General features: G+C 38.3%; 1 protein-coding gene across 4 annotated transcripts in view; it reads right to left on the bottom strand.

Annotated features, from left to right (window-relative positions):
* The window catches only part of eya4 (EYA transcriptional coactivator and phosphatase 4), a 49,380-nt gene extending 29,259 nt beyond the window's left edge, over nt 1–20,121 (bottom strand). For 2 of the 4 annotated variants that reach the window (XM_088002190.1, XM_088002188.1), the window contains exons 1-2: nt 19,750–20,121; nt 14,791–14,851 (exon numbers count right to left, since the gene is read on the bottom strand). In XM_088002190.1, the coding sequence (XP_087858316.1) occupies nt 14,791–14,823 (33 nt within the window). In that variant the 5' untranslated portion in view covers nt 14,824–14,851; nt 19,750–20,121. Of the gene's footprint in view, nt 1–14,790; nt 15,854–19,749 lie in introns of those variants that run through there. The other 2 variants (XM_088002185.1, XM_088002186.1) reach the window with 2 other exon arrangements.
* Between the last annotated feature and the right edge of the window lie 472 nt (nt 20,122–20,593).

Raw genomic sequence — 20,593 nt, 5'->3', positions numbered from 1 at the left:
GAAGTCACAGTATACAATATATTTTTATATACAATAAATATTACCGATGAAAAGAGACCATAAAACTGACTATAGAAATGCACTGTTTTATTTTATTGTGGCGTTTCATGTTAGACCTTTACATATTTATGTCCTAGTTTAATTGTAAGGTGATGAATCAGCAGTAGCTTTCATGCTCTATGATTTATTTGCAGGTGTTGTGTGACCCTGTCTGCTTTGGAAGAAGTAAAAAAAAAAAACAACAAAAAACTAATAAATGAAAAATATGATAAATGAGGTGTGAGCTGGTGGAATCAAGATATTGAGCTTTCAAAGTTACAGAAATCTGACAGTGGAATTGCCTTTGTCATGTCTTAGAATTCAGGTTTTTTGCAAAGACTTTGGTGAGAAGAAACAAATTGGACCGGCATGGATTATGGGAAACAAAATGTGTCACTAATTTTGTAAACGGATACTGATTGATATTTTGTGCCAACTGACACTTTAAGAACAAGTACACTAGCATTAGTGTTACCATATTGAGCAAGGTAAGGGTACGAAATGTACACAGAGCTGAAGACCAACTTGGAACGGAGCCACTCTCTTTAACTGGGAACCAGCCATCTATAGATTGGTCACCAACATTTATCCCCAACCTTCAAAAAAGCCCTGTGATTGATAGACTGCTTGTGGAAGGAGTGTACACATTTTACCAAAAGTCTGCAGAGTGTGTGTTATTGGTGGATATGCGAGTGTGTGTGTGTGTGTGTGTGTGTGTGTGTGTGTGTGTGTGTGTGTGTGTGTGTGTGCGTGAATGTGTGTGTGTGTGTGTGAGCACTGGACGTTTGAGAACGTATGTAGAGGACTAGCTGTCAGAACAGATTAGGGTGCTGCCGAAGTGCTTGACAACTCAAGCACTTTATTATTAGCCAGGCAAGACCTCATTTGGAGGGGAGGGGGGGGTCGTCCAAAAACATCCCTGGTGAAATATTTTCACAGCAAGTGGAGAAGGGAGGAGAGGAGGTGTCCCCAAACATGCCTGATGAAATATACAGGCCAAATTAAAACAGAGACGAAAAGAAAGAAAAAAGACTAAACAAAACTCCAGAGAGGAGTGGATGAGATAATCAGAGCGTTGAGCTGAAGATTTGCAAAGAGTAGTGTCCTGCTGCAGCTAAATACCATAAATCAGCTTTGCTTTCTGTTGATTTTAGAAGTGCTGTAAAAACACAAGAGTGAGGTGTCCTGGCTTTGACTTTGACTTTCGAGTGTAACAACAGCGGCCCTACTTAACCCTAAATATATTTTCCAAATCGCTCAGAGATACAACAGTCTCATACAAATACTAAATAAACAGAAAAGTGGTAAAGCCATGGATTTTGCTTTAGAACAGATCTGGTTTTCTTCTGTTTCAAAATCGTTTGGATGCTTTGTAGTTAACGACAGGGAGTGACTGCTTACTCCAGATACATTGATCGTATTGGGCTTCTTTTGCTCACAATCTAATATTTGATTTGGTTTGCACACTTTGACTTGTCAAGTGTGATACAAAAATAGAAAATCTTACTGCTAGGAATGCCTTAATGCAGTTGCGTCCGGGTCACATGTAGGATATTTTCAAAATTGCCATGTGGCAATTTTGTTAAATCACAACACATATTCATACATCTTGTAAAACTGAATTCTAGGCTGTACTTATCCCACTATGCTTAGAAAGTATGGGATAGCTCTCAATGTGGTAAGGGGAAATAACAGAGAGCAGCTGAAGCACTTGCCAGTGAAAGTTATGACGGTCAAACAAAAGTTTATAAAGCATAGGAACGATCTATCTGAGTTTTTTGTCCAAACAAGATTAACTGGAATCACAATGAAATATGTCATGAGCTGAATCATCAACAAGTCATATCAAAAAAGAGAGAAAACATGCTAGCATTAGCCTAGCCTTTCAGGGTGAAAATGACATGAGCTTGGTAAGAACCACAGACACAACAAACAAATCAAAAAATACATGTATTAGCATTTTGGTGGAAGTATTGTCAAAAAAACATAATCATTTTCTTTAGTTAGATAACACTGTGTTGGAGCTGCTTATTACAACAGCTACAGACCCTCCGGTCAGGACAGGATATCTGTTGATGTTAAGACATGGGGATAACTGCAAGACGATAACATTAATTTTAATGACAAAAAGAAAAGGATGCTGGGATGGAAATATTTGAAGAAGATGAAATTCAGTCATACCGAAATTAACTTGCCAGGATTTATTTGTAAAGTCTATTTTCTGCAATTGGATGTATGAGTTATTTATTGTATGTATGTGTGTATCCCACACATACACAGTGCCTCTTCCAATTTTTACAAGGACTTCCCACTGTCTTCTATTTATTTTTAATTCATTTTTATAGTTAATCCTTACCTTAAAACCAAATCATTAAAGGTACCTCCCTAACCCTAAACTTAACCTAAAATCAAACACACCTTAGTCCTAAACCTAACTGATAACCCCCAAAAAACCAGCTCTTCTCATATGGGGCCCAGGCTTTGGGAACCCATAAGGAGAAGTCGGTCCCCACAAAGCAGTATGTGTTAGGAAAATAGTCCTGGCAATGTATCAAATACAAGGCCACACACACATACACACGCACACGCACACATGCACACACACTCACTCATCTGCCTGTCCCCTGCTCAAAGCTTTCTGCTGTCCCCATTTGTATGAGTGGTTATCAGCGTGGTAACTTTATCCCCTTCCTTTCATGTAAAATACATTGTGCCGAGCCTCCTCCCTCGAACCCCTCCCCCCACCTCCATTCCTCCTACACCCTGCCTCCAGTTCCTCCACCCTGGGAGGTGTAAATCTATCCGTCTCTTTATACCTCCAAAAATGCTCTCTTTTCAGGTGTAGTAGGAAGCTATAAAAGAAAAAAAAAAAAAAACGAAGTTAGGGAGTGAAAGGGAAGAACAAGGTGAGTCTGTGGAGAAGGGGGGGAGGAGGAGAGGGGATTCAGGTGAAATAGGTATAAGTTGCTCTGTTTCTGTTCCTTTCTGGTAAGTGGTGCCCCTCTTTGCTTATGTACATTTACACCATTTTTTAACTAAATGTTGAGCGAAACAGGATATAAGCCATGTTCCCTTTATGTCCCTCAAATAAAACTTTGAAGCACGTCTTAGCTTATCACCAAGTTGAAAAAAATAAAAATTACACTGGGTTTTAGTGTTCTACTTTGTGTGATGGCTGAATGTCAAATTCATTCATATTTAGCCTAGAATTAAAAATTCAACTATTGAAACTACCAGCTTTGATGCTATTTTAGTCAAACTTGAAATGAGATATCCAAAACTAAAGTCACTTTATACAATTTATCAAACAGATATTACATAATGGAGCCTTAAATAACGGACAAGGCTTTGAAAAGTGACACATCAATGTTCCAACAGTTCATACAGATTTCCAACTTGACCTGCTGATTCCAGTTTTGCAACTTTTCAGTTTTCTGCATCGGAACAATAAGACCAGTGAGTTTGTGGTGGTGGCAGTCCTAGTCTTATAGTTCTGACGCAGAAAACTGAACAGTTCCAAAATTAAGGCTATAAATAAATAAATAAATAAATAAATAAATAAATAAATAAATAAATAAAAATTATATTTTTCCCCCCTAAGGTGCAAATATCTACTTTAGGTGGGGTGTTACAGAATGTTGTTCCAGATAATGAGGCAAGAAAATAAAGCACTTGGTCATGGACTACATTTTTTTTTTGTTTGTCTTTTTGTAATTTCTTTAATATGTCAATCTATAAGTGATGCAGAAATGATTGAAATAAGGGTTTTAATCAAGGTTAGCAAGCTTTTTCTGCATGATGAAAGGTATCCATAAAGGTGAATAGCTTAAGCCATTACCCCCTATATTGCAAATGTTTCTTCAATTTGTTCATATTAAAAAAAAAAAAAAACACACACACACAGAACATATATGGCTACAAATTTGTAAAATAGTCTCTAATATTGATTTATTTGACAGCAAAATGCTAGTAAATTTACATTTTAGGGAGAAGTAAATTAGAGGACAGTGGGCTACTCCCCATGTTGCTCACTGGTGGTCCTCATACCTGCTGCTCAATCTGGCTCCTCATTGTCTCAGGGAGTGAGGGGATCACAGAGACGATTTAATGCAGCTTTACTTGATGGAGACAAATGAAAAGCCACTGATGGATTTGTGTGTGTGTGTGGGGGGGGGTGTGTGTCTGTGTGTGTGTGTGGGGGGGTGTGCGTGCGCATGTGTGTGTGTGTGTTGGGGGGAGAGCACTGGTTCTGCACTGTTAATTGTGCGTTTGGCCTCGACTGCCCCAGCGCAGTTAATCTGATGAGGGTAATTAAAAAAACAACTGGGAGAAACCTAACCCGGCCCAAGGCTGACCATGCAGACACATATGCACTCATATTGGCCATTACTTTAATCAGCTCAATATAAAATGCATGTAAGTACAATATTTATGTCGGACGCTGACATAGACGTGAGGCATGTTTCCACTACAAGAGCCTTTTCCAGGAACTGGCATAGTTTTCTGGGGTCCCCTGTTTCCACTGCATCTTCCAGGATGAGAAACCTTCACCTGGATAAATATTTATCCCAGTAAATGGCTCTGGTAGCAAGGTAATAATTTGGTATTACCCTAAACCTCAGGGTGGAGTATTAGTGGTGCCATGCTGCTACCCATTTCTGATTCCAGGCAGGATGCTTAATCGCTCCTGTTGAAACTGGAGCAAATAAGCTTAAAATAACGCTTTACAGGGTTTAAGCCATTTATGTCAATGTATTTTAACAATCAACCATAAACTTCTCAGGAATGTGGATCAGTAACACCATTTATGTGTCACGGAGAGCTGTAATTTCAACTAAATGTTTGAAATTAATTAATAATGTGCTAAAGATGCTTCTTTTTGCACATTGCTAGGAAAAACCTTATGCAATAGAGTGAATACGGTGAGGCACTGCTGGGATTGGTCCAATTAAAAAAAAAAAAAAAAAAAAAAACATTCATGGTTACATTTGTTCCTAATTTGGAAGTTTCTTCAAATGTTAGATTGAAATCAAGGTGAAAAAAGTCTGAAGTTAGCCGACTTTCTGTTTCATTGTCAGACTAGCAGTTTCTCCTCAACATTGGTGATTGAATTGATCTTTAACTTGGTGTTCAGTTATTTATCCTGAACCCTCAACAGGTTAGTATACTCCTGACCTGATGAGTTTAAGGGTTCAGGGTAAATGGTGTCCAGGGAAAAAGGCTCATGGTTCAATGGAGTAAATATATCTATAATCTACCTTTCGTTTTCCTATTTCCTCCAACAAAGACTCATATTTCACTCAATGAACCATACTCTGTAGAAAAAAATACATAAAATCTATTACAGAGCTCTTTTCTGAAAAGAACAAGGCCCATTATTTCACTGAATCTGACAGATATCCAACCCTGTACTAAAAAAAAAACAAAACAAAAAAACAAACAGCAATCTGCTAAGACAATCTTCAATGGAGAAAAATTAATCACAACAAAATGTATTTAACTGGGAGGGAAACTCTCTAAACATGAATGCACATCTGTAACACTGTGTGCATTTCTTATCAGCAACAAAGAGTGAAAACTAAAACTGCTTGTCTGCCTTAAGTCAGGACTTTCTGCTCAGAACAAATCAAAGCAAAGCAACTTGTGGGGTGTGCTGTATGCACAGTTATGGACTAAGCAAATGAACAATTAAAAAAAATAAAAATAAAATAATAATAATAATAATAATAATAATAATAATACAAAAGTCTGCCTTAAAGAAACTGACAAAACAAAACACCATTGGTGTCAAAAAATAAAAAAAATAAAAAATTCTGCCAGCTCTTTTCACGCCTTCTAATCTTACCAGTATGACGTAAATGATTATAATGTGTATCATGAACAGGTAAGAAAACAAAAATGTGCAAATTCACGGGGCTGTCACTTTAACAGCCATAGATCGAAGTGTGTGTGTGTTTGTGGGCCTGTGTGTGTAAAGGCCCGTCTGCAGCAGCAGCAGCATCAATTATTAAAACTAATCTCATTAGGCCTCAGATTCCTTTCAGACGCTTTTAATTAAATGATGAATGGGCTCCCAGATGCCTGTTAAATAATGCTGCTTGTGACATCACAGTGGGTGTGCGTGAGAGGTACGACATAAGGTAGATATCCTTCAGAAAAGATCCAAGGGGAAACATTCAGCAGAAAGAATGGTATGGCCTCACAAACACACACACACACACACACACACACGCACACACACACACCATCTGGCCTTAGATTTAATATGCAGCCCTTTATTAGAAGTTACTGCTGCCCTCTGTGCCACAGAGAGGGAAGCGGAGTTAAATGTCTCAGAAGTCGCAAGCTGTTCTGGCATACCGCACTTTGAAAGACTTCATATCGTCTTCCTAATGAAATCACCCACAATCTGATATGTTTGTGCACAGGAAAGGCAGACTGAGGGGAAAAGAGGGCTCCGAAATGGGACAGTGAAGCGCTCACGAGTGTTTGGACCGAGAGAGAGAGAGAGAGAGAGAGATGTAGAGCTAAAAACACAGAATGAGAGCAACAGGTAAACCAGAGGGCAGGTAGAGTGCCAAAGCACCCGGGGCTCCAGACATCATGGATATGGCCATCAGAACACCCATAATCCCTCTTGTTTCTCATTCCCTCCCCTGCTCCCATAACGCCACCTCCCCGCCCTCGCTCTTGGGCTGGCGCTGTATTGGATTGCCAAACTCACAATGGGGCCTGAATCATCACTCCAGCCGGAGAGACCCAGCGAGAGACAAAGTGGCAGGGAGACTGGTGGGTAAAGAAAGGGTGGGACAGACAGACAGACAGACAGACAAACAAAAGGAAGCAGGGACACATCGTAGCGAAAAGAAAACTTCTGTGATGGATCTTGTCCAAATAAACAATAAACAATAAACAATAAAACCACTGTAGGATATAAGAAATAAGAGTTGCTGTGTCATTGTCACAGCATGTTTAAGTTTAAAATACTCTTCATTTTTCCAACATGTCTCTTCTGACTGGAGGCAATGTTAATGTTTTACAATGACCTAGTCAAAGTCCTGACTTGAATCTAATAGAGAATCTGTGGAGGAAGCTAACGATTTGGGTGATGGGAAGGAGGCCCTCCAACTTCAAATACTCTGCGCTTATCAACAATGATAAATTGTCAAAATATCTTTGGAAACATTCAGAGAGATGGTCAGCAATTATTTGAAAGGTTTAATTGATTGTTGCGATAAAAAAAATGAAGTGCCAATTCAACTGAAATGAAAATAAAAACTTTTTTCATTTCAAAACTGATACTCCATTTACATTGTTTTAATCAGATTTAAGAGATGTTAAATCCTCAATCTGAATCTGCCCATGGCGTGAATACATCTGGGCCTAACTATAGCAGAGAATCATGTTTAAAGAAAAAAATGTACATTTGTAATGTAGAGGAAAGTAGGTTAACACATTTTATTGTTGTACTTCTCAGGAAATGGAGCAGAAAGTGCTTTTGTTTTGAAGAGCTGTCAACCACATTGTAACAATGCCAGTTTTATAGAACGTGATGTCAGGAAAGGGTTAAATATATTACGTTTCCATACAAAATTCCGCTTTATTCAGATGTGTGTTAATATCCAAATCAAAACCTTTGGATATTAACTTTAACCATCCAGTGAAGAAGTCCAAATCAGAAAACGTTCTTGATAAAATGTGTCTACAGTTTCAAGCTGCCACCTGCCCTCAAGCCAGAGAGCTCCTTGTGCTTTTGTTAAAGATTGAACTCTGATAAAAGGGAAGCACCCTGTGTACTGACCTGAACATGATACCTCTTCCATTTAAAAAGCCAAAAAGCAAAACTAAAACTGTATTATGGCTTAAAAGCATTAACGACCTTTTCTTTGTCAACTTTACAGCCTATTGAATCCTTTTCCTTATCACTTATCAAACCAAAAGGAAAGACAGCTTTAACTGCGCGCCTTCACAACTCGTATTCGGCTCCATCAATATCATCTAACAATGACAATAAAATCTTCGCCGAAATAATTTTATGTGAATTTACATTGGCTACCATCTTTTGTTTTAAGGAGCAGGATCAAAAGAGGAAAAGCTCATATTAATTCAGACGTTTTTTTTTAAATGATCTGACAAAAAAATGAATTACCGATGTGACACGACCACAATGGCGACGATGAAAAGCAGCAAAACAAGAAACAATAGATATTCTGTTCACAAAAGGAAGAAAGCATGTGGGGAAACAAGGGAAATAAACATTGCTTCCAGCGAAAAATTTAAACTATAACAGAGACCCGGGTCACGTCCCATCTGGCACCGACGCCCTCTCTGCTACCTCTCTGGTGCTGGACTGCTCTGAGAGAAATTTAATCTCCCAGTAGAGCAGGAGAGGAAGTTCTCGCGGCAGGCAGGGCATGCAGGGCATGCAGGTTCCTCCATAAGCAAAGCACAACTGTTGGAATTTCATTTCCTTTCCAGCAAAACGAGGAAATGCGCTTTTTTGTTTTGTTTTGTTTTACAGTAAAAGCAGATGAGCGTTTAGCGGGAGATCGTGAACTATTTTCCCCCAAAGGTTTTTATCGAGACAATGTTGTTTAATGTGCTTTTACACGGGTGACTTTTTCTTTTTACTTCCACAGAAAGAGTTAAAACTCTAAAGAGTCAGTTTAGGACAGAGTTTAAGATGTTAAATCGCTGATTCGACACAGGAAAAAAAAAAAAAAAAAACATCTGGCGATAATGCGTTTTTCTTAAAACTCTTTGTGTAATCAATAAAGAGAGGGATCCTGGCAAGAAATACATCGTCCTGACTGAGGCTCTATTAAACACGTCTGGCCACAGCGCAGTGCTCTCTTCACTCAAATGACCTCAGCCATCCCACACCAAAGAAAGTGTATGTGCAAAACAGAGAAAGAAACACCTACACACACGCGCGCTCTCTCACACAGCAGACGCTCAAACACACTTATCATGCGGTTTCCTGTCTGGTGTGTTCCTTTAGAAACCCACGCTGCCTCTGCTCCGGGTTTCTAGATGGATTCTCCAGTCTGTTTTGGGGGTTTTGCTCTGTGACAGCGTGACTGGCTCACAGGTCTGTCTGTGACCTGCTGACCTCACACCTAGCTGTCTTTCCCTGGCTTGCCAGAATGCAAACTCAGCTCTCATATGATCAATTATGTGAACTGAACAGGTTTAGGTGAAAGACAGATGCTTTAGTTTAGACTAAGCTCCCCTTCTTTCCTACAAAAGAAGGTATTTGCTCTAACGTAGGATTGATTGCGTCAATCAGTGAGTTTCTGACATTCAGCAAAGGCAGAGTTTTTTTGACATTTTACATATATATATATATATATATATACATACATATACGTATATATATACTGCTCAAAAAAATAAAGGGAACATTTTACTTTAATTTTGTGTGTGGCTCCAAATCCAGGCCTCCATTGGTTAATAAATTTGATTTCCATTGATGATTTTTGTGTGATTTTGTTGTCAGCACATTCATCTTTGTACAGAACAAAGTATTCAATGAGAATATTTCATTCATTCAGATCTAGGATGTGTTATTTGAGTGTTCCCTTTATTTTTTTGAGCAGTGTATATATAAGCATATACACTGTGGTGCCAGGCTACAGTACCAGGCTGTGAAGCATTCCTAAAAAGTTCACTTGCCTGAGGACACTGCATCAAATTTCAGATTCGTGCTAAATCAGGAGCTTTGTTTTTCCATTTTCAAAAAGGACAACGGTAATCATTTAATTTGAAGAGATCAAGTTATATAGCATCAAAAGAAACTGTTGGAGACTCCATCTTTCATAAGGAATCATTGACAATTGAAGCTTTTGAAAATTTTAATATGTTGGATCTTACAGGTTTTAATTCAGTCTTGCTATAAACACAACTGCTTGTTTTCATGTTGGGAAGCTAGATGCAAATCAGCTCACCTTCAGTTTTAAGTGATTTAATTGTTCCCTTTGACAAACTAAGTGTAATAATTTCATTGTTGCAGCTTGTCATTTCTTTGCTTAGTGAAAATAATCTACCCTTGACCTCAAGCTCAGCTCTTAACTGTACTAGATTAATTAAATTGCTTTTTTCTCTAGCATTGGTAACAAAATAAAAACGAGTTCCAATAACTTCCTGCTTTGTTCGTGCTATATTTTCAAAACAAAATAACTATTTAAATGTTTTTTTTATGACATTTTTTATATTGGCTTTTAGCAAAAAAAAAAAAAAGAAAAGAAAAAAGCCTGCTTACAAATTTCTGTGTCTTTGCCAAACACATAAAATGAACGCTTCTTGCTCAGTTTCAGGAGTAGACTCACAGCAGCATTCAGCTGTCAGCTGAACATTAATCTTAAAGGAATCACTGACACTGAACTGAAACTGAAGTGGACTACGGTGCCACAGCCTGGATGCCAACCTACTAGCAGGATGCCATGAAGTAGCTGTTACACTCCGCACTTCTGGGATCTGTCTGCATGCCTTGTTGCCGGGCAGATTTTAAGATGACATGCCAGGGCGATCTTAGCTATCGGGTTTGGCCATGTTCATGCTGAACTGCTGCTGCTGCATGTACATTTGTGTCAGTGCGTCTGTATGGGGTTGTAGAGGTGAAAGAGGGGTGCAACCTGACCCCCGTTCCTCCTCTTACTTAGTCTGTCTGTCTCACATACTAATACACAGAATAGGACAGCTGCCATAATGCCTCTCCCAGAGCACCAGAGGAAGAAAAAGCACCTACAAGAGCCTATTTCATCTTTTCTTCAGCATTTCTTCCACCTCCATCTCTCACACTCACTTTTTCCAGAGCTTGTCATAGATTTCAACCCTGAAAGGTTTGCAGGAGTCAGCAAATGTCCTCCCCTCTGCCACTTTGAATGAAAAATAAATTCTGAAAAACTGGAAAAGGTTTGTGTAAAACATTTGTTTTTTCTTATCGACATGAAAGAATTGACTTGTAGTTTTTTTTTAATTGAATTTAATTAAACTAATAAGTATTTAGCTATCTTCTCTTAGAGCATCCTTCCTTAATAACATGTTTTCTCCAAAGCAGAGCAAACATGTGGCAACAGGTGGAGAGAGACACTTAAACAAGCTAAAAGTAGCATTAAAGGGCTAAACGCCTCTTGCAGTTCTTCCCTGAGGACCCCAGACGGCAGGCAGACCCGGGGCGGGCAGGCGGCCAGAGAGGACGCCTGACCATAACCCAGATGACGTGCTGTGGTCGTGGTGGGAAAAGGGCGTGGCGGGGGAAGCGATGGACGGGGTACTTTAAAGGCTAGAAAAGGAGGAGGGGGACTATCGGGTGTCAGCGGACAACTCCCCGAAACTGTGTCTGTGAGGTCCTTAGTGTTTTCTTAGTCAACGTAGACACGCCTATTTCAATGAAGCAGAGCGGGGAAAGAACAAGCCACGTTCAATTTGAATTTTCAAGCAGATAAAAAATGACAGGAGTGTTTTTATTTAATTGTCTTATTTATCAGCTATTATTATTATTATTATTATTATTATTATTATTATTATTATTATTATTATTATGATAAGTCAGAAATATAAGGAGGATAGAAAGTTAGAAAGTTTTTACATTGAAAATCAAGGAGTTCCAGGTACCTCAATGATAAGACAAAAACTAGTGCAGGACTTCCAGAAATGTAACGTATTCCCTGAGCTGAAAGTGTATAACTGCACTTTGGGCCACCAGAATTGTTCATCTTTATTTTATATCACACACGCATAACCCACTCAAATCAGCAATGACTTAAAAAACAATAGATTTGCTTTGCAGGTGGATTTTGTGCTGGCTTTTTACAATGTAAAAACTCAATAAATAAATAAATACTTTATTGGAGAAGCACAAAAATAAAGAAAGTCATTTGTGTAATTGTATTTTTATATTTTTTTTCCTGACTCAGATTTCCAGGCTTTAAGTCTGACAGGATCAGTTCAATTTCCTTTCAGACATATGAAGATCAACACACATCTGCCAGTTAAATATGACTTTGTTTTTCCCATTTTGAAAAGTGAAATTGCTGATTCACAAATACCTGCTTATAATATTTTGGAATTCAAAAATATCATAAGCTTGTAGATGCTCGGACTCAGGAAAAAAAAAAAGAAAGAAAGAAATTATATTACAATTTCTGAAATCACAACATTTTATTTGGCAGTTTAAAACTTCAAGTAAATGGATCCCCTTCTTTATGTTCCTACATGAATGAGACCAAAACTGAAATCTTTCTCTGCAGCATGCAGACAGTCTTAAAATTGGCAAGAAATGAAATTTCTATAAGCCTCGGTGGCTGTGGGTGATTAAAATCGCTGCCCTTGCTCTGCGATCCAATTTCCAACTTGAACAATTAATCAATGTCTTTGAGCTGCAGCTCAAATTCACATTATAAATGATATCACAGTCCTATTTAAAGCAGGTGAAGTAAATGGGGGGAATATAGACATCAATATTTTATATCTGAATACCAGTGAGTCAAGATAGACTGTCTTCTTCTGTCTTTTCTTTTTTCTTTCTTTCTTGCTTGCTTTCGTCGTATGCATGTACTGTATGTGTGACGGACATGTGCTCCACTGGGGTTTGCCTGTAACCCAACCCAAAGTAAGTCTGATGAGACACACAGACACACACACACACATGCATATACATACACACACACAAAAAAAGGGGGGAAAAACAACATACTTCATGTGCTCTGTCCCACTTCGCAGCATTATTACAGTCGAGGCTGGCAGGTCGTAGAGAGACAGAGAAAAAGAGCGAGAGAGAGAGAGAAAGAAAGAGAGAGCGAGAGAGAGAGCGAGGCTTGATGGAGGAGGAGGAGAAGAAGATGAAATTACACCTGTTCTGGTGGCTGACTAACGACTTTGAAATGTGAGTGGCCTTCGCACGTCGCCAAAATCATTTTCCCAACAATACGGCCTGATCTTTAAACAAGCAGAACTGGGACGCTGCGTCGACTCTAAGCGTCAGTCCGAGTGCATCTAGGTGTCTCCTTGTGTTTTCTGAACATCTCTCTTACGTCTTTTATTTCTCAGGAGCGTTTTTGCTGTAATTTAGGACAAAATCAGGCAAAAAAAAACAAAAAAAAAACCTTGTTTTTTATATACTTTTGCTGCTTTTCACCAACTACTTTCAGAATATCCTCACAGAATCAGGAATCTATAAGTATGAATGTTTTTATCTGCGCTATGTTACCGGGGAAGTGCTCAGAAACTAATTTCGACAGCCTGTCAGTAAGTTCTCACGGGTGTCCAAAGTTACTTCTCAAGGGTCATTATCCTACAAGGCTTAGGGTAAGACCTGCGTCAAATGAATTGGTCATTACTAGGCCCTGAGGAACTTGATGACATGCTGAGGAAGTAATTAAGCAATATGAATCCACTGCATTGGCACAAGGACAAGATCTAAAACCTACGGGACACTGGCAATTGAGGACACCCTCTCTTATGTGAAAAATGCTATTTTGCTAAGTTAGCACTTCAGAAAAAGGATTTAAAAAGACTGCAATTATGTCATGATTGGTCAGCTTGGTTAATTCTGAAAATAGACCTGTAAACACAATGATTACACATTTGAAACTTTGGATATGAAAGCAGCTTGAGGAATACCTTATCTATCACCTGAACTCATGCAGGATGTTTATGTGCAGATGTAAGTGTGCAATTCACTTTTATATTATTGCTTGTCCTGGGTGATGCATCGCCTGTGTTCCAAATCTGCATCTGATTGGTCGATCAGAACCTTGTGGCGGCTACTTCCCTCAAAGCTCCAACTGCTGAACGCTGAGCAAAACTTAAAGGCCAACCAGATCAACAAGAAACCTGATAAGCTATTTTTCGAATTTTGCATAAATTTTGTGCAAATTTCCTGCAAATATTTTCATTTCGTTTTTCTTTCAGGATTTGGATGAACTAAACATCACAATAAAACATCTCCTAGGGCGTCACACAGTTGCAAATACAAAGTGAAGAGCCTCCTTAAGCCTCGGCACCAAGTGGAGCAGAAATAAAGGTTTTTATGAGTAAATACGCCAGGCGCTGTAAGTTCCTGTTCAACTGTGGTGGTCAAAGGTGGTTCTGATATGATAAATATGTCCTCCTTTTTTTCTTCAACTAAACTTTCTCATCAAATTAAGTTATTCTTGGCTTTAATTTCTCTTTCTTTAAACTCATGATAAAACTTTTGTCATAGACATTTTTGATAAAGGTTAGATTTTAAAACTATTTTGAAACTGGTTAAAGAATAGAACACCTTTGTTTTTTTGTTGTTGTTTCTGAATGTGTTTTGCTCAATTAACTCACAATGGTGTGACTAAAAATAAACCAAATCCTTGTTTAGGCTAATTATGTATCCTCAGCGTTTTTCAGTGTTTCGGTCATTGTTTTCAATTAATGCTAAAGCGAGTTTATTAACTGCATTGTAGGTTTTGAGTCAATGTGTATAGCGTGCTTCACTCCAGCTCAAGAAAACTGTGACATCCACCATATGGCTACTGGACTTGCATCACATCTGTTCGCAAGTTAGCGCACACACACAGAGAGACACACAAGTGGACACACACGCACGCACGCACGCACGCACGAACACACACACACACACACACACACACACACACACACACACACACACACACACACACTATCCATTTAATGCACCATACCCCACAGCTGTGTGGCCGACACAAGGTGTACTCTCTCACCCACAGACCTGCATGCATACAGTAGCCTCTGACTCACCATCTGTTCGCTGAGGTCTTGCGAGGCCTCCATGGCTTCTCTGGCTACGATGTGCCACTCACTTGAAAAGCAACAGACACAAGACAAATTTAAATGGTTTCAGAAATATAAAGCAATAAAGTTTTTTTTTTTTTTTTTTTTAATGTATTAATTCCCAAATTAATAGGAAAAGATGCATGCTGTCCTTCTGGGGACAATGGTTGCCTCTTCCTTATACATACATATATGTATATATACATACATTTTTTATGTCTATGTGGTTCTGTCAGTTGGATCTTACGTTTGTGTGTGTTTGGGTTTGCATGTTTGAGCAACAGGAGACCGAAGGAGGGAAGCGCCCGTGTTAACTTCAGCATATCATCTTTGGCCGAGGGTGAAGTGGAGCGATAATTGCAGAAGTAAATATCAACAATGAAAACGGAGAAGCGTAAATGATATGGCTGCATGGCTGGCCCTGGACCACAGACACAGTGGCTGGCCGTGGCACACGAAGACAGTGAGTGACCCCGTTAATTCTAGACAGGAGACAGGTTGATGAAGGGAGGGAGCGAGGGAGGAGGAGAGTTTGGACGCCAGGGAATTGTCTGCAACTTAAGGTGAGAGGCGATGCTGCGACCGTCGCGTTCTATTCCTCGTCGCTCTGTTGCTGCTGAGGCGCAGAAAGTGATGCTGCAACAAAAGGGCAGCTGAAAACAATGGACAACAATGCCAACATCCCAGGAAGGACGAGAACAGAATGGTTTGTCTCTTGTTTACTGTGCAAAGGGTGTCGGGAAAGTTGGACGACTGAACAAAAGCGCTCTGGCTGCAAAGACGAACGCTCACATGCAAACAAAGAGAATCCTTCCCTGTTATTAGACCTGTAGTTCCCAGCAACGCAGTAGGGAGTGCCTGTAAACTGTTTGCAGGTTAGGTTCCTCACGAAAGAAAACAACAACACATTTTTAATGAATTAGAAGAAATCAATTAAGGTGCTTTGTAAAAAAAAAAAAAAACTTATTCACACCCTAGGAAGGTGCCAATCTTTCTGTCATAAATTTTTGGGAAAGGCAGCTGATGATCACATGCTTTAATCTTATAAGCCATTGGAATCCATTTTACTTTTACTTTTATTTTACAGTTACGCTTAACTTCGTTTTAGTCTATAAAATCAAAATGCCAAAGAAATACATCGATGTTTGAAAAATAGTTTTCCTGTTTATAGATATTTGGAAAAACTAATATCTGTGTAAATGTACATATGTACTATTACAAAGAGGCAGATAAGGATAGCATGTAGACTTCAAAACAGCAACAGCTGAAATGTTAACTTAATAAAAGCCTGGTTTAAAATATGAGCTATTGACAGTGAGTAGCATTAAATTAGGGTTGCGCAGGCGGTTTGTGTGTCTATCCACTGGCTCGATCCTTTAAACTAACTGGCATCCTTTTAATTTTTCATAGCGCTCAGCTCCTCCAGGCCAGAAACCGAAGACAATAATGCGTCTCTCAGGTGAATTGATTTGTGACGGAGCCTCTACCACCCTCCATCCCGCCTCCTCCCTCCTCTCTCTCTCTCTTTCTCTCTGTCTCTTCCATTCTTTCTCTTTCTCACTCTATCTCACCTTTCTGGAGGACACAATCAGCTCTCTTTTCTTTCTGGATTTTCACTCCTTCCAACATCCTTCTTGTTTTAAAACATGCCCAGTGAGTTGGAAAATACACTTATAAATTGTGTCCTGGTTGTGGTTTCATTAGTTGTTTTTTGTTTGTTTGTTTGTTTTTGTTTTGTTTAGTTTATTTTTCCATTTTGAAATGATGAAATATTTGATACAACAAATGACTCCTGCAAAATAAATGTCTGACTTTTAAATATCCCCTCAGATTCATTTAGCACAACATTGAAATGTTTTCAAATTCATGTGTGTAACAGGGCCGGCCCAAGGCCTAAGCAAACTAAGCGTCTGTGCGAAGCCCACAGATCATGAAGATCCCTCTATTTCTCACACTTCATTCAGACGTAAACATTTCTCATTTGTACTCGGGTTTATAAAGAATAAGTCTACTTTAAGCTTTGTCTCACAGATTCATGAATTACAGACAGAAATATAGTTTTTTAAGTTATTACATTTTGTGCACACCGATTTTGGGAATCAATCACTACGTGATTGTCATCTTGTAAGAATAAGCAGTAAAACTTTCCTGACTCTACTGAGTTCAGACTGAATTTGTATACTCTGGACATGACTGTTAGACCATCTGAGTAAATCAGAGAAACAGCCTTATCTCTACTGCTATTTATATTATATTTATATTTACCCTGAATAACTTCAGGGTCAAGAAAAAGGCATTATGTGAGTAAGTTGATTAAATTGTTGACTTACAATCAGATAACTCCGTCAACTTCTGATTCTCCCTTTTACGTCCTTTTATTTCAATATATTTGGAAGAAAACTTGTATGGTTACCTAGTGAATCATTTATAAATTAAATTTGCAGTACAATAATCTGTTTTGCTTTATAATTGATTTAAAACTATGCATATATTACACAGGGAAAAAATGAATTGACATCTTTGATCTCTAAAACGTTCCATAAGATATGAGAGTAAATACTAGAAATTTGTGGTCAGGTCAATATGTTGTTAGCCGTTTTAAGAATTTGTGAAGAAAAAAGTGCATAGGAGTAAAATGTTAGAATATCTGATCATTTATTTAAACTACTCCAAGAACATGAAGTAGCAATGTCACGTATGTGAAAAATATTACTCAATGATTTAATAAAAATTTTGTCCATGAAATGATTTCTGAGCTCGAACACAAGCAAAGTCGTTAAATGAGATTCAAACTATAGTTTTATTTAGTTCCAATGTTTACTTATGCCTGGGGTATTCTAGGAGCCAACTATGAAATTTAGGTCTGTTATGTAAATAAGTAAAAAAATATAAAATTTAATTTAAAAAAATAAAAACATTAGCTGGATTAACTGGAACGGGGGCCTTAAATCAAATTCCGCATGGGGCCCTACATAATTTCGGACCGGCTCTGCTGCCCAGCAGTTACCTGACACTAAGCAGGGGGATCAATAAACTCGCTATTTCCTTCAGCCTACCAGCAGAGAGAATTATATTCCTTACTATGGCTATTGACAGCGACATATAAGAGCCACACATGAGACTGAGGAGGGGTGAGGGGTTAGAAAGTGCAGCACGCGGCCAGGCTGCGGTAATTTCACGCTCTGAGAGCCGAAGAGAGGAAGATGTTGAACAAACCACATGAAGGCAGCGGCAGGCTGACCGGACCGCTACATATTCATTTCGACTTGCGCCTATCAATAACGATGAACACGTTTTCTAAGCATTTCACTGCCCACTTCATTGGAGATATTTTCTCCCTCGGATATGATGGATTCTGCAGCAGCAATTTTACTTATTTATTTAGATGTGAGATAATGATATAAAGAGATGTATTTATTTTATATATATATATATATATATATATATATATATATATATATATATATATATATATATATATATATATATATATATATATATATATATATATATATTAGAGCTCGAGCTAAAGTAGCTCTCTTGATCAGATGTTGGCCGATTAAGGACAAAAAGAAGGAAGCCACATCCTAGATCCTCTGTGTTTTATAATAATATGGCGTGTGACCTAATAAATTTAGTCGTATAGGTAAAAGCTTCTGAACTCAAATCGCATCCATGTTTTATGTATTGAAATTAAAACAACCTGCTTTCATTTAGTAAATTAGGAGACATGAACAAACATAGAGGATGCGCTCCAATCTGAAGGATCAAATCTTCATCTTTAAATGTAGTAAGAAAAACAAACAAACAAAAAAAAAATTTGCTTACGTTGATTTATTTGTTTTACAATTATAATTATTTTAAGAATTTACTGCTAATTATTTACGTTTTTAATGACATTTCATTTCAACTCGCGTCAATACCAAAACCGCAAACCTAAAAACTGAAATGCAAAGGTTTTTTTTTCTAATAGTAATCGTAATAAAAAGAAATAAAGACATGTATTATTACCGATGTGCCTATTATTTTTTATTATTATTCTATAGGCACCAAATGCCATCAGTGTTGTTTTGGGGTTTTAACCCGCCTGAGTGTAAGTCCTGTATCTGAAATCTAACCTGCACACACGGATTACGGCGCAATAGGGCCCCTATCAGATTTTGCGTCGGCGTGTACCTAACTCGTCATGTTGTTAGGGGCAGGCTAATAGCCAGGGGCCATTCAAGCCCCGAGAGCCGGGACTGTGGTGGTATAAGATTCCCATTTCCTACATATCAAATATAAACACAAACTCCACGTGGGATGAAAGAGAGATAGAGAGGAGGAAGGGGGCAAAAAGGGCCACGGGGATGCGGACCGAGATCTGCGGGAGGAGAGGAGTGAAGTGTCTCCAGAACCTCTGATTGAAAAAAAAAAAAAAAAAGATGAAGAAGCACTGAGCAGCACTCCTGTCAGTCGTCAAATAAACGCTCAATGCGACTTTATATTCTGGATAGTTTACCCCAAATACGTCAAATAAAAAAAGATCTTAAAACTTTGAATGACTTCACACGTAAATTGCTCTTACATCAAAAACTGTGACATATAGATTTAGATCATAAAAAAACAAAATAAAAACTCAACGTCTACAAGAAGTTTCGATTGATGAGAAACAAGGAGACATGTATGTTTATTTCTCAAACTCATGATGCAGCGTTATTAGTTGTCCTAAGCAGATGGTGTTATTTTACCCGCATGAAAACAGTTCAAATTTCTAAATAAAAATATAAATTAAAAAACGTGAATATTACATTTTGAGTTTGAAAATCTTAAAAATGTCAAATGTAGATAATAATAATAATAATAATAATAATAATAATAATAATAATAATAATAGAGAACAATAAGTAAAAAAAGAATACATTAAAAATCAGTAAACAAACATACCTGTATTGAAAGTGTTCCAGCACGAAATGGGTTCCCAGATTATCCCCTCACAGCTCGGAAGCGCTCATAACAAATGCGTTGCTCTCGCCGCACAGCTCTCCCTGCTGTTTGCAGGCTGTCACTGACTGGATCAAAACACTCAGCCAATGCTGGCCATTAAGAGTCCTACACTAAAACAGGAAAAAAAAAAGAAGTATTTCAGATCACACTGAACAAACCGACAAACCCTGACTCAAGTTCCGGACTTCTGTTTCGGTGGCAGGAAAGTTCGCTTCCGCGGGGAAACAACATTATTTTCAGTCGGCGTCCAAGTTTGAGCACCAGGCGGGTTCAGAGGATATTGGATATTTAGGACCGCCGCTGAGCTGCGCATGCGCCCAGCTGCCATGCGGACAGTGTTGGGGCAAGTGTCCAAACGAGTAATGGGGTTCAGTCAGCGGAAGGGGGGGCAGAGCTAAGGGGCGGGTGGGCAGTAAGATGACTTCTTATTAATAGTTTGGTCCAAATGACGTGCTCACAGTTTTAAATATCCCATCTGAGGAAAAACAAAATGCACCCACTGACCAGCTTCTCTAACTCTCCATAGATCAGTGACTCTGTAGTAGTTTTTGAATAGGTTTTGAGATAAAATATTTGGAAAATAATTTAAAAGTTAGAATATCAATGGTATAGTTGTTAAAATATGCACCCCCCCCAATGTAAAATGAATACAGAATATGTAGATTTAACACAGATTTAAATGGAGACAAATGAAGACAAGATGTTTGTTTTTTTCGTCATAAAACAATATAACCAGGTTTATTAATTAACTTTTTTGAATTGTCACTTTACTACTGTGATTTAA

The sequence above is a fragment of the Poecilia mexicana genome, unplaced genomic scaffold (assembly GCF_051168715.1).
Source record: "Poecilia mexicana isolate PSO_F unplaced genomic scaffold, ASM5116871v1 scaffold_21, whole genome shotgun sequence".
NCBI classification, from domain to species: Eukaryota; Metazoa; Chordata; class Actinopteri; order Cyprinodontiformes; family Poeciliidae; genus Poecilia; species Poecilia mexicana.
Note: the sequence above shows the minus strand (reverse complement) of the source record. Positions and strands in the feature narration are given on the sequence as shown.